Source organism: Anarrhichthys ocellatus, unplaced genomic scaffold, assembly GCF_004355925.1.
Source record: "Anarrhichthys ocellatus isolate YVR2014 unplaced genomic scaffold, GSC_Weel_1.0 scaffold10, whole genome shotgun sequence".
NCBI lineage: Eukaryota > Metazoa > Chordata > Actinopteri > Perciformes > Anarhichadidae > Anarrhichthys > Anarrhichthys ocellatus.
The window spans coordinates 4,052,300-4,066,913 of NW_022280040.1; the positions used below are offsets into that span (position 1 = coordinate 4,052,300).

Genomic DNA, 14,614 nt, shown 5'->3' on the forward strand with positions numbered 1-14,614 from the left:
TGTGTGTGTGTGTGTGTGTGTGTGTGTGTCAGTTTGCCCATTGCTGCCCTCAGCAACCCTAAACAGGATAAGCAGTTTAGAAAATGGATGAGAGGACGGAAGGCTCATAGCTCTGCCAGGCAGATGGGAGTCAAATGCATCTAGGAAGCAGCCCTGGCGACCTAATCAATAAGGCTATTGAGGATAATGGTGCGATTAGAGCCTGGGTGGACCCCCTGACATCAGTCTGCTCCACACGGATGTGCCCTCGCATGCAACTTTCGCCACCTTTTTATTCATAAATCCGATGCCGTTTGGCTGGTAGTGAGCAGCTCACAGTGTTATCCCGTCAGGGTCGTCCATAGATATCCGATTGCTGCTGAGGAGTTTAGTGAGTAGGCAGGGAGCATCAAACAGCAGGGGAAGTTTAAGGCTTACTGAACATCTATGTAGCTTTCACATAATATTGCTTAACTTTTGTTTCTCTCCAGCTTAATAATGCCCACGTCACGACTGCTGCCACATGCGTCTACTCGCAGTTCTACCAATTTATCGAGCTGACTGAAGGAGCTTTAGCTTTTATTTATTTATTTATTTATTTATTTTTTTATTTTTTTAATCCTTTTACTTTGCTAAGTATGACGGCAGTCTCGTAATGTCACCGGCGTACAGCATCTGTGTGTCTGTAGATGTTCTATTAAATTGAGTGTGAGGAGAGGCCCCGCTAATGCAGACTGGTGTTTGCACCGGGCCAGGGTTCAGTCTGCCAAGTTAAAGTTGATGTGCTTTCAAATAGCAGGACTCGGAGCTTTCGCCGCATCAGTTATAATGACATGACCTACATCCACCCCAGAGCTCCAGCACTAATGCAGCGCAGGAGAAACATGGACCCTGCGACTCTGACAAAACACACCAAGCAAACACACACACACACACACACACACACACGTGCCGAGCCCTAGCACACAGAGATTGATGTGACCGATGTATATAAATGTGGACACACACTACCTAGGAGTGCATGAATTGTAGTGTTGTTGTTTTTTTGGTCCTAATTTCTGTTTTGCATCTGATATGGTTTCAGTCTCCACATTCATACAAACAACTTAACGAACAGCTTTTCAACACAATGCTGAGCATCGTTACGCCTTGAATTGTAATTCTTAGTTTCTGATATTTTGATAGGAGCTTGTGTAGTATTCAAACAGCCGTTTGCAAGTAAGTAACACACCTGTGTGACTGCTTTTGATTTGAATTCTTAATGCATAAACGATCAGAAGTGCCATGCTGGAAACATACCATTGCACTGTTTAGCACCGTGGTGATTTTACTGCCGTATAGAGTCTTGCTGCATTTAGAGTGTTGCCTGGAACTACACACTCGCATTTTACTGCATCAGTCACCTCGCCAGCCTGTCACCTCACTACACTCTCACTGCTCCCGACTGCAGTCCACAAGCAGGCCGGCCGCCGTCTTTTTGGTCCACGTCTGGAGCCTGTTCCCGCTGCTCTGCCTGACGACTAAATACAGTCATAGATGTACTACGGATCCCATCAGTGGTCCTGAGTACTAATAGTAGAGCAGATTGTCCTGACATGGCATTGCATGCTCAGCTGTTGATTGACTGACTTGTCTGTCCGTTGAATTTTCGACGTGGGAGTGTGTTTGTGCGTAACTGTGCCCGCACATGGATAGTATACAGCAGGCTTGGGTGGAATAGTATTTATAAAATCACATCTTTTGCTTGTTTTAGTTTGCTTGGAGTACCAGAATGACGGGTTTTCACCACTTGTTGACAATAGAGAGGCAAAGTCCTGTTTCACTTCCAATGCTTAGTGTAAGACAGAATATGTCCTCATTGATGAGTAAATGCACATCCACTACCATACTGACTAGAAAAAGTTGACACCATATATGGGTGATTATTTTCTTAACATTCAACAACTACAGCTCCCATGATGCTTTGACTCGAGGGATACGTTGCTGTTGACTTCTAACAAAATAATCTATTATGTCTTCAAAACACAATTAAAATTAGGGGAATATTAGTGAGTCTAAATTCTAATTCATCTTATGATATTACCAGAAAACCAGAATCAGTTTGAGCTTTTTAGAAGGACTGATGATCTATATGAACATATTCTGTCTGGCTGTGGTTGTCTGAACAGAGGCAGGATTTCAGCTGTGTTGGTAGTTTCACATACATTTGTAATTGTCTTATCGTAGTGCTCTGTTCATCTGCGTGTCTGTGGTAAAAGCCCATCCTTGTGGCACTTAAGCAAGATCAATTCCAGTATATAATAAAAAGTACGTGTAAATACTACTCAGCCGAGCACATTCAGACACATTTCTTTTTCAAGCGGCATGAATCTTGAGGAAATAAGTGTTGATTTCTTCTAGGAGATGTGAGAGTGAGAAGTCAAGTTGGATTTGAACCGGAACGAAGAATCTCCCACCCGTACCTGTGCATCGACTTCCGAACTCTTCACAGTGAGTATGAATCACAGCCAGCCGATAACCTCGACTCGGCCGGCCTCTTAAATAACAAGAGGCGATGTCGAACTGCGCCCAGTTTGTTCCTCTGCAGCCAGATTGACAGATGTTTGTGCGCTGCGTTCATACAGCATTTCACATGATGATAGAGACCAAGGCGTGTCTCAGTGTGAACCATGTGAGAGGCTTTTTAGCAAAGCTTTGTGAATGGGTGCGTGATAAAATAACCGCTTTCAAACTCATTGAAACCTTTTAAGAAAACATCAAACAGTTGGGGAGAAGTTGTGTGTGTGTGCGTGCGCGTTTTTACATTTTGACCCAAAAGTAATCCTACTTCTTGCTGACGTGTTTCCGGATTGCAGCCAGGGTTTATTCAGACACAGTGCGTGCATGTGAGTGTGTGTGTGAGTGAGAGACCACTGACAAAGCATGTCTGCTGTGTGATCCCAGACGAAAGGCTTATGAGTGGGCGGCTGTGTCAGCAGCGACTGTTTGTATATCTCTGTGTTGGTGTCAGATCCCCACCGAGTTTGTGCAACCCAAATGATTTTTTTTAGAGTTTAATGAGCTTCTAAAATAAACATTTACCAAAAAGATTGTTACATAATTTACACATTACATCGTGTGTGTGTGTGTGTGTGTGTGTGTGTGTGTGCGCGCGTGTGTGTGCGCAGCACGGCTGGGCACGTCAGCGAGCACCGCTCCTGAAAGGAGGGTCCACAGACTGCTCAGCTTCCAGAGGTACCTGCACTCATACCGTCTGCTGCGGGGAGTCCCCCAGCAGATCCCCCTCCACATCCTGGATGAAGACTACACTGGACAGGCCAAAGTAAGACACCCACCTCTGTATAACGATGCCATGATAAATCACTTCTTGTTCAGACTTCGCATCACTAATTCTGCGCTGCGCTTCTCCCTCTCTTGCAGTGCATGCTGGAAAAAGTTGGGAACTGGAATTTTGACATTTTCCTCTTCGATAGGTTGACAAACGGTACGTAAAATATGATCTGAAATACTGTTCACAAGTTGTTTTAAAAGTCATGACACAGATGTAATGGAGCACTGATGATCCAGCATTAAACCAGCCTTTATATTCAATGTATTACCAATGGTGCCATCTATTGGATGTCTGACGACACAGAGGATTTACTGGAGGATTGCCCGTTCAAAACAAGCCAGTTGGGCCAAATCCTTGGCCTGTGGTGTGGTGCTTGCAGCTTTCTCAAGAACAACTCGTACAAATAACTTTACACTAAACCATCCATCCATCCATTTTCCACCGGTCGGGTCGCGGTGGCAGCAGGTCAAGCAGGCCGACCCAGACCTCTCTCTCACCGGCAACATGTTCCAGCTCATTCTGGGGGATCCCGAGGCGTTCCCAGGCCAGCTGGGAGATGTAATCTCTCCAGCGTGTTCTGGGTCTTCCCCGGGGTCTCTTCCCAGTTGGACGTGCCTGGAAAACCTCCAGTGGGAGGCATCCAGGAGGCATCCTAATTAGATGCCCGAACCACCTCAGCTGACTCCTTTCGACGCGAAGGAGTAGCGGCTCTACTCCAAGCTCCCTCCTGATGACTGAGCTCCTTACCCTATCTCTAAGGCTGAGCCCGGCCACCCTACGGAGGAAACTCATTTCGGCCGCTTGTAGCCGTGACCTTGTCCTTTCGGTCACGACCCAGAGTTCGTGACCATAGGTGAGGGTAGGAACGTAGACCGAGTGGTAAATTGAGAGCTTTGCCTTCCGACTCAGCTCCCTCTTCACCAAGACGGCCCACTAAACCAGCTACAGATTTATGATAATGTTTGCATATGAAAAATATTGAATCATTGCTATTCTATCTGTCATTCTTCCCCAAAACACTTTAAAAAACGAGCGTCTCAGCTGTATACTACTTACTGTGTACTTGTACTTCAGAGGAAAACATTGTAGTACAACATTTACTTGACAAAAGAAATGTTGCTGGTTAGGTTGCAGAATAAAATATCATGAATTGTTGTTATTATTAAACTATCCAGCATCATATCGTAATAGAAAGCTCCACTTTGAAAAGAGTTGAGATGAGATGGTAAGGCCACTCTTTCACTCTGCACTTGAAGTAAACATTTGGATGCATGACTTTGTCAAAACAAAATTTGACAAAGCCCTCCATGAGGTCCCCAACAATACAGCCGCTAAGTGTGAAGTAGATCGGATGAGAGGTTTCGGAGATGTGCAAAGGTCGTACAGACAATCAGAGATTCTTTGCTATGTAGTTAGATGAAAGAATTTATGAAAGATGAACATTTTGAAGGAAAGATTAATTCGATAATTGAATCGCTGCATTTCGAGGAGAATGATACAATATTTCGTTTATTTTGCCGTGCAGCTGTAATGGAGTTTGGTTCCTGGCTAAAGATCAACAGCAGTTCAATAGACTTCATTTTGTCTTATGAGGAGCATATTGAATTAACTACAACATATTTCTGCACTGACAGGAGCCTCTGTAGATAAGAACAAGATATGTCGTATTATTAAAAAAAGGGTTATGACTCAGACATGACCTGGCAGAGACAAGTATGTCTTTGGTTATTCTTTTGTTCTCGCCACATCCGTTTTTGATATTTAGCAAGAGATGCGTAAGAGCTGAAGTGTATAGTGCTCTGAGAAGAAAAAGGATGAAAAATCACAAAAATATGTAACTATGGGAAGTGAAGACTGGGTAGTCCAGGCAGGCTTAGAGGAAGTGGATGCACAAATACAATTAACTACAGAATAGAAAAATAACTCCTGCATTCCACTGAGCAGAACGGATATTAATATTTTACATCGCAACAATGTCTGATGGAACAATTTTATCATTTTGGTTGCAAGTGAAAAGAGATGAACCAACCGGATGAAAGCAGAACGCTCACTCTGATCTTCTTCTTGTTCAGGAAACGGTCTGATCACCCTGACCTTCCACCTGCTGAACCAGTATGGCCTGGTGGAGCTCTTCCAGCTGGACATGGTCAAACTGTGGAGGTTCCTGGTCATGGTCCAGGAGGACTATCACAGCGACAACCCCTACCACAACGCTGTCCACGCTGCCGATGTCACACAGGCCATGTACTGCTACATGCGTGAACCCATGGTGAGACATGAAAACCTTGCACCAACAATGGTATACAATATCCAGATCTGAAGGAGTATTCGTATGTTAAGGACCAATTGTAACTGTTGTGTTGTCAATGCAGCTTGCCAAATCTCTGACCTCTTGTGACATCATACTTGGAATCCTGGCAGCCGCCACACATGACCTGGACCATCCCGGGGTCAACCAGCCTTTCCTCATCAAGACTGACCACTATCTAGCTACACTCTATAGGGTAAAACCACACAACAGTCGCTGTTAAGCCTGGCAGCACTTTCTTAAGGATGCATTGAAGTGGAATAAGTCATAGGACTTATTGAATGAATGTGTCTGTGCACATTTTTGTCCCTTTTTTTCTTTTTTTAATGTGCAGAATAACTCAGTTCTGGAAAACCACCACTGGAAGTCAGCAGTGGGCCTGCTCAGAGAGACTGGGCTGTTCTCCCATCTGCCTGCTGAGGACAGGTCAGTCTGACACTGAAAAGATGCTAAGTGTGCTAAGAAAACTCTGCTACATTTGAAGCTATTTCAAAAGACTTCGCCGCTGAGTTGGTAGAGCTAATGCCATCAGATGCCACACACAGCGCTAACCAATCTGGTCATCTTGTGTTTCCGACCCCTCAGCCTGAACATGGAGAGGGAGTTGGGCTCCTTAATCCTGGCCACGGACATCAGCAGGCAGAATGATTACCTGTCCAGGTTTCGCAGGCACCTGGATCAAGAGAACCTGTGCTTGAGCAATGCCAGCCACCGTCACTTCATTCTGCAGGTCAGTTAGCTCCTCCGTCATGTACACGCACACACACACACACACACACACACACACACACACACACACACACACAACAGGGTTTACTGTAGCTGGCATATTCCTGCTTTGTGCCGTTATCCTGTGTGGTTGTCCGGCAGATGAAATATGCTATCTCTCTTCTATGCATCTGACACTTCGCGTCTCAGTTTTTTGACTGTAGTGAAAAGGTGAAAGGTTAAACGGCACCAACACATCTGGATTGAAGCAGAATATTTCGATAGATAAAAACAGGTTGTGAATTTTGGAAATGATTACATCTATTCTATTTTCAATCAATCTTGACTTTTGGACTGAGGACCGACACAATTACAGAGAGGAGGACTGAGCACTGCCTCGCTTGCTGTTTGTGTGTTTTTTGGGGGGGAGAGAGAGTATTGTTTACAATGTCTCTGTAAGTTATTAATAATTTGAATGTCAACGTAATGAAGGAAGCTTCGAACTAATCGGTACAGCCCAACGAACCCTATTTTAAATTTGACAAATGCAAATTTTAATTTTTTAGACCACTTCTTCACTTGACTCAACTTAAGTTATTTAATTTGACGGGCTTAGAAGGCAAAGATAAATATCCTAATGTCTATATTTGATTAACAATAGCGAGGCTATTTGTCTTATTTGGTTGTTGTACACTAGCTAATATGCTCAGTTTGCAAAGTCTGTGAAGAGTTCATTCAGCTGACTTAAATAAAATACGTGTTTGAACTCCGATCATGCCGTTTGTGTCTTATTGCTGTTTATATTGCTATTCAAAACATATGTCTGGTAGTTGTTGGGATTCTGGAATATTAACGGCCGTCAGTACTTCTTCATCTCAGCAACACTGAGCTTTTCATGTGTTTTTTTTATTCCCACCATGTTACAGATGGCTCTGAAGTGTGCAGACATCTGTAACCCCTGCAGACCCTGGGAGCTGAGCAAACGGTGGAGTGAGAAAGTGACTGAGGAGTTCTTCCAACAAGGTTATCATCTTTTCTACTGCATGCTGTTGTATTGTTTGCATTCCCCTTGAACTATTTATTTTGCTCTTTTAGTTAATCCAAGTACAGCTCCTTCCTTTGTGTTTATTCTGTTTATTCTCTGCTACAAAGTGTCTATAATAGCAGATCACATGAGGTCATATAAAAGCTTGTGTATTGATTGTTTTGTTCTGCTCTTTTAGGAGACATTGAGAAGAAGCACAGACTTGAAGTCAGCCCACTTTTTGACAGAGAGATCAACACAGTTGGCAACATTCAAATAGGTACGTAGCTGTGTTGTATATTTGTTGTATTCAGCCTTCACCAACAACCTCCCCTCTCTCAACATGTAGCCCTAACATGTGCCTGCCGCCTCTTCTCTTCCTCCAGGCTTCATGACGTACATGGCGGAGCCGCTGTTCGCAGAGTGGACCCGTTTCTCCGACACACGTCTGTCCCAGACCATGCTGGGCCACATGGGGCTAAACAAGGCCAGCTGGGTCGGCCTACAGCAGGAACAAACCTCCGTCTCCAAGGAGGCGGAGCCCAGCTCCGCCGACTCGGAAGGCGCCGCTGCCGCCGCCGCTCGGAGGGACAGCACCACCGCTACGGCCGCGGGAGGAACCAGCTCCAAAGAAATACCTCAGGGAAGCAAAGAATCCTGACACTCCTTGTGTGCCCTTTCATCTCAACCTCCGGGCCCCGGCTTTTGGGGCCTCACCACACTGGGGGCCTGGTGGGACATGCAGTGGCCCGCAGCCCAGCTGCTGCTGCCCCACCTGATCCTGACACCTTCTTTATGTTTTGTTGCTTATGCCTCCCATCTTGATAAACCACTGATTTTATTTAATTTATTTAATTTTTAACTCTTTTTTTGGCATAGAGCAATACATAGATACCTCATTTGGCTACTGCTGTCATTTATTTATTTGTCCACTATAGTTTTGGCATTACTGACTGAACACCACTTTTTGTTTGTGTTGGTGAACCTTAAGGGGAAAGCAGTAGAAGAGCTGAAGAAGACATTTTCTTTTTTTTTTTTTCTGGTATTTTGAAGTGCCATTTGAAAACAAAGACTGAGACAACTGGAGTATTCCGACACGAGACCCTCCTAAGACTTAATGCCATGTTGCATTTGTATTGAAGATTCTTCCTCAAAAACAAAAAAAAATGTGACAAGCCCGGTCCTTTTGCTGCCTCTACGAAGACTGTTTACGCATTTTCTTGTTGTTTCTCTCCCTTGAAGTGAAGTGAATCACATCGGCTCCACGGTTTGCCTTCGAAGCACAGATGTGAAGAACCACTCATTTTTTTGAATTGTCATCCCACTGTTGAAGCCATGAGCAGTACCTTATTCAAACACACCAGATGCCATAAGTTACTCCGCCTGTGCTACAATGTGTTCTTGCACTCTCGAATAACGATGACGTTGGATGTGCAGCTGAGTCTCCGAGAGACCCCGTGAAGGTATTGTAGACGTTAGTCGATTCTTCCAGTGCTGGTTGAACTCGGGGGTAGCTTCCCTCCCAGACTGGAGATCAGTTACTCACTGCACATGCATCTCACCTGGAACTCCACGCAACTCGACTCGCTCAGGGTTTTGCCAGTCTCTTATAAAGAGGGAGAGGGGGGAGGAGGTGACTGCGGATGATGCAGGGTTGTTGTTGTTTTCCTGGCTAGGATCTACTGAAGGAGACTCTCCCTCTCCGCAGAATGTCTCTCACGGCCACATGCAACCTAAAGGACTGCTCGATTGATGCCTTATAACTATGCACAAACTATGCTAAGTGACCAAACCAGCTCCTGTTCCCATCAAGTGCATGGTGTGCTTGTCTTTGAATGCACTGTCCGATGATCCCTTTGCCTTTTTGTTGTGAGGAACAACTCCAGCTGTCCTTTTTTTGTACGGAAACAAGATGGTCGCGTGACTCTGAACATTCCATTTCTTCGTGTTTGGTTCGTCTACCTTGATTCGATATAGTGCCACAAATTGTGTTTTGAACATTTTTGAAAGATAACAGGTGCTTTTCTTACTTTGGCTGATTTGTATTTTTGCTGTAAGTGCTGTAAGACTGTTGATAAAACTGTTTACAATTTGTTGCGACAGCCATTTTTGGGAAGACTTCAGTGTCGAGCCAGATTTTGTAAAGGCTTTGCTGTATTGACCTTTTTGATACATGCCTGTTGCAGTTTCGATTTGAATAATAAAAACCTGTTAAATTGTTTCATTGGCTTTCACACAGTTAAAGCATGCAGTCTAATACTGTAGTCAACGTAAGCAGAAATTTTCTAAATGCTAAATCAAGGCCATGGAAGTTTAGTTACACCATCTTTGATCTCTTGACTGAGAGTTTCATAAGAGTAAGTGATTCAGCTGTAACTCAGACAGATTTACACCAGAGCAAGTCAGGAATGAACAAACTTTTATTTAGAGATTTGACAATTCAAGTTCACGATTTTTCTACAAAATCCTCCTGACACACCCAGTACACGTTCCTCTAATAAGAAGGTAATACTAGTAGAGTTGACTTGGAGCAGCAACTACACCAGCATAATGAACAGAACTGGAAATGATGTGCAATCAGTCACTTTGAACAAATAGTTTAAAACTTCAAAAGGCCCAGAGGTGTCTGTCTTTTTCAAACTGAGGCATGAAAATGTGATTACTGGCACGAACGCATCATTTTATATCTTTGGAATACTGATAATGAGTACCTTAGGACCCATGACAAACACGTTTTATACAGAAACTAGATGTGAAAATACCATAACACAGTATTTCTGTGAGCCTTAAATTCTGGGAAAGAATCAAAGAATCGTATCCCAAAAAAGAAAGTATATATATGCGCCTGTACTGTTAATAACATGAACTTTGCTTCAGTTACAGTATCGCTTTTCCTTCCTATTTATGCATCATCTTAAATGGGAGAGAAGCTATTTGGCAGTGAAAGGCAGAATCTCGCAGATCATCCCTGGAATGTCTTTGGCTCTGAACAGATCGTACTAACGAGATAAGTAGTGTCAACTAAAACTGGGTAAAGACACACACCCAGACAAGACTGGCAACAGAGACGCGACTCACACGGGCTTAACAGGCAACGTACAAAATCGTCTAAAAGCCACCTGGAATTAATAACCGACATAATTACCTTTGTTAAAATCTTAATTATCCACTTAAACCGCAACATAAATAGAAGGATCCCAATCATAACTTAGTCTGTCATACATGTATAAACAATACAGCACAATATTCCTCAAGTAAGAAAGTGCTCCCTTTCTTCTGTGGTAGAATAACTCTTCAGCTTTCACAGACTCCTTAAAATAGGAATGCAAACACGACCAAATATGCAACAAGTTATGATTGAGCAATAAAACGAATAACGTTCATCAATTCTGTAGTGTTGCCTCTGACGCTTTCACTCAGGACAGAAGTTTGAACTATTCCAACACAAAAAAAAACATTCAGTTGAACAATAATAATCATGTTCGTAAAATAGAAAGCTAATATAAGTTATAAAAGTGCAAATAAACCAGATGTTGAAGATGACTTGGATACATCGATATGAGATGACTGCTCCCTTGTTCTTCCACAGAAACGGCTCGTATGAAGAGGTGGATAAGGCACTTCAAAGCGTCCGCAGCACATCTGGAGATCAGAATCAGCTGATCAGAGCAACTTCTTTTTCCCAGTTGACTTCAACATGTGCTGCCCAAACTGTGGAAACAGACAGAGGAATGATTAAATATTTTTTTATTTTTTAGAAACAATATTTTCCGTTGGTCCGCCAAGGATTCGTTAACGGGCTGACTTTGTGGCGGCATAACAGCGATGAATACAGAGACGATCTCTCACCAGAGGTTTCTCCGTTTGAGGTTTCACTTCTGGAACGGGAAGTTTGAAATCCTCGTTGTCTCCTTGTTCACTGTCGTGTCGATAGCGATGGGCGAACTTGCGTTTCAGGGCCTCGGCGATGAGAGATGCAGCATCTAAAGGCTCGCTGGACTTCACTTTGGCTTCTCCGTCCGCTGGCCGACTATGAGACAGTTAAACAATTACAAATGATTCATATTTAATTATTTGTGTTTTTTTGATAATTTCCGAATGCGTCAGAATGTATTCTCGTTGACTCTCTATTTAAATACCTTTTGACTGATCGCAATTTGACTTTGCTCATGTCTTTCAGGACATCGAGCATGCTGGGAATTTCTGCCTGCTTTGAATCCAAAGCTGTCTGGCTGTCTGTCTTCTTCCCTCTGCGCTCCTTTATCAAGTCAATGACAGAAAATGTCCGCTGAAGACTTAAGAGTTGAGGAGGTGGTGGTGGTGGAGGAGGAGGAGGAGGAGGTGGAGGCAGGGTGCCACAGGGTGGAGGGGGAGGTGTCCCTGTGGTAGCAGCTGAGGTGAAACAAAGGAAAGAAAAAGCTTAAAGCTGTGCGACATGTAAAACTCTGCTGCCATCTAGAGGACATTCTATACAACCGCAGTGGAGTAAAGAGGAAGACAAATCCCTCGGTGCGTATGCCACACAGAAAGAGATGGTCTCTGTTTTAAAGGTGTAAGAGATACCTGGCTGGCTGTTCTTTTCCTGAGCCAATACAATTTGTGCTATCTGAACTCTGAGTTTGGCGAGTTCCGTCTCCAGTGCGCCGATCTTCTGAATGGCCTCATCGTTGGCGGTTGTAGGCCCCTGGGGGTCCGGAGTCCCCTGTTGCAGGCTCGGCAGTGACCTCTGGCGCGTTAAGGGTTGTCTCTGAGGCTGGCGAGCTCGAAACACGAGTCCCTGTGGGATCACTGACCTGCTTCAAAAGGGTAAAAATCACCTTTTACTGGAGGCTGCTCACAGGAGAATGGTAAATTATTCTACTCATAAAACAAATATCCCTTAGAAGATGTTAGCCGATCACTATCCCACTCTCACCCGTGTTTGCCAAAGGAGTCTTCGTCGTCATCCCCGTCGATCCAGGCGACATCAGCCAGAGAGGCCACCAAACCGGTCTGCCTCCTGGAGCCGATGAGGACACCAGCGTCCTCATTGTACGGATAAAGCTGTCAGGGAGCGAGCAGCCATGATCAACATTCGGACCAAAAAAAAACCCTCAGAAAACATGCCAGAGAAGAGCACACGCCAGGCAACGCTACAACACCGCATTTCAACAACTAATAAAGACAGTCATTAAGTATGAATAGGAAATAAGGGCAGTTCAGAGGGAGGAGGTATGGAGGGAATCTATACGACATTAATGAAAGATTCAGGTAGGTTAGAAGGTAGCTCAGTAAATCCACTCAAAGTTACTGAAAGTTGCTGAACACACTGACCTAAAGCAGACATACTGCATTCCTCAAAGCTAAAGAAGGTAGCTGGGGACAAAGGATAAGAAGAAAAGAGAAAGCACAGCATTGAAAGAGACAGAAAAGTAAAGAGAAGCAATTCATTTTTAAATTGCATGCCACTGAATTGAAATATCTCAAAAGTTGACTTGTTAACGTGTGGACACACGTATATCTCTGTACTAATGACTTCATCCACTCTGTTTATGGTTCACAAAATGAAAACAGTCAAGACAACCTGGTGTAAACAAAGGTTGGAGGAGAGTGCGTGATTTGTCACATGGCTGTGACTCCAAACGTCAGGCGAGACGGGCAGAAAGACAGAAGCGGAGACAAAAATGACGATCATGGTAACCTTCCCTCACCTGGAAGTGAACCCTAGGGCAGGGATTAAAAGGAAGACTCGAAGCTATTCTCCTCACGATACTTCTCGAGGACCCATAGGACTTGGCTGATCCAAAAGCCTGCAAAATAAAAAGATGAAACACATCATTTACATCACAAATGTAAGGGGGAAAAAAATAAAAATAATCAGTCAACACAACCTGTATTCTAGTGGAAACACTCACTAGTCCAAGGTTTTTCCCAGATCTGGTGGTGTTTCAGCATCTATGTTAGGCTACGAAATTGAATTTGGATTGTATGTATGGAAATATTGCTTTTAGCAGACACTTGTTGAGTCACATACCAGGTCCATTTCCATCCGTGGGTAGTCTTTACTCATTTCTGTTGTGCTTCACAAGGGCAGAAGGACACACGCCCCAAATACAAGGGCGTCATCGCCAAACGGTCCTCTGAAGGAAACAAGGGAAGAGTGAGAAATTCAGGTTGAAACAGACTTAAAACACAAAACTTTAAAACCAACAATGAATTCAATGCTAAGATGCTCCAGTACAATACAAATATTAATACATTCTGTATCAGTCTTTAGTGGTACAGACAATATAAATATCTTTCCAATATTATCATTGCTGCCAATAACTGATTAAGGAATTAGAATTAGAAAAAGTGAGGCATGAAATACAACTGTCAAGGTATAAATTTACTAAATACAAGTTATTATCTTCACAAAAAGTAAAGCTTGTCAAATGCTTTTATATTAGCAAAGACACTAAATTCAAATAGTAGAATAGCATATGGTAGGATGCAGAGTCGAGGCAAGGTAAGCTATACGTAAGGTTAACTAAAAATACACAAACTAAAGTATAAAATAACTGTATACATGTTACTAGCTTTCTAACGTTTACAAGCTGGGATAATCTTTACCGGTGTTAGTACATTTTGAAAGTTCAGAACTTAAATATTGACAAGAAACATGTAAAAGGGAATCAGTCGCAGTTCTTTGGTAGATGTTAACTGATCTCATGCATGATGGGTAATAAAGGCTAATGTCGTAGCAAAGGGACATTAAACGGGAAAATGGGAACTTTTGCGGGCAGAGTGGCTAACGCTACACAATGCTAACAAGGATAGCGGGAGCTCACCAACTCTAGTCAACTGAACAACCACTGACACATTTATTCGGAATTGTCGAAGCACACTTAGTTAGCCCTAACGTGAGATCACAAACTAACGTTAACGTTACGTCATATTCTACGATCGGTGCGCGTGTGTGACTTTGAAACTAACTTACCGAGACTGAAGTTAGAAGACTACTTTTTCTTTAGTTTTTCCACCTTGTCAACCAACGAACATCTAAAGTGGTCGCGCTATGTGGGAGGAGGAAGGGTCGGGGAATACATTTAGAGCCAATTGGATTATACGGATTATAGCGGATAGGTTGTAGCCATGGAATGCCACCATTGGTTATTCACGTTGATTGACAGACCAAGCCACCAGCTGCCTCTGACCTTTAAAAGAATACTATATGATGATTGGCTCGTATGTCAATCAGTCAAATCATTCCGTCCAATCATATCCCAGAAAGCATGTGGACGCT

General features: G+C 43.4%; 2 protein-coding genes across 4 annotated transcripts in view; one reads left to right on the forward strand and one right to left on the reverse strand.

Annotated features, from left to right (window-relative positions):
* The window catches only part of pde7a (phosphodiesterase 7A), an 18,833-nt gene extending 9,263 nt beyond the window's left edge, over positions 1 to 9,570 (forward strand). Inside the window, exons 3-12 of one of the 2 annotated variants that reach the window (XM_031850150.1) lie at positions 2,380 to 2,469; positions 3,147 to 3,301; positions 3,400 to 3,463; positions 5,383 to 5,579; positions 5,683 to 5,814; positions 5,953 to 6,044; positions 6,204 to 6,348; positions 7,253 to 7,349; positions 7,550 to 7,630; positions 7,737 to 9,570. In XM_031850150.1, coding sequence (XP_031706010.1) covers positions 2,380 to 2,469; positions 3,147 to 3,301; positions 3,400 to 3,463; positions 5,383 to 5,579; positions 5,683 to 5,814; positions 5,953 to 6,044; positions 6,204 to 6,348; positions 7,253 to 7,349; positions 7,550 to 7,630; positions 7,737 to 8,011 — 1,328 coding nt within the window. In that variant the 3' untranslated portion in view covers positions 8,012 to 9,570. The remainder of the gene's footprint in view (positions 1 to 2,379; positions 2,470 to 3,146; positions 3,302 to 3,399; positions 3,464 to 5,382; positions 5,580 to 5,682; positions 5,815 to 5,952; positions 6,045 to 6,203; positions 6,349 to 7,252; positions 7,350 to 7,549; positions 7,631 to 7,736) is intronic. The other variant, XM_031850151.1, reaches the window with a different exon arrangement.
* Positions 9,571 to 10,603: 1,033 nt separating this feature from the next.
* On the reverse strand, positions 10,604 to 14,396 carry mtfr1 (mitochondrial fission regulator 1). 2 transcript variants are annotated; one of them, XM_031850153.1, is made up of 8 exons: positions 14,309 to 14,396; positions 13,364 to 13,469; positions 13,041 to 13,139; positions 12,266 to 12,393; positions 11,914 to 12,143; positions 11,490 to 11,742; positions 11,200 to 11,380; positions 10,604 to 11,061 (listed from the first exon to the last, which is right to left on the reverse strand). In XM_031850153.1, exons 2-8 carry the CDS (start codon positions 13,397 to 13,399, stop codon positions 11,014 to 11,016), a joined length of 975 nt encoding a protein of 324 aa, XP_031706013.1. In that variant the 5' UTR covers positions 13,400 to 13,469; positions 14,309 to 14,396; the 3' UTR covers positions 10,604 to 11,013. The 2 variants fall into 2 exon arrangements, with proteins under 2 accessions (XP_031706013.1, XP_031706012.1); XM_031850152.1 differs by having other exon boundaries at positions 11,914 to 12,146.
* Between the last annotated feature and the right edge of the window lie 218 nt (positions 14,397 to 14,614).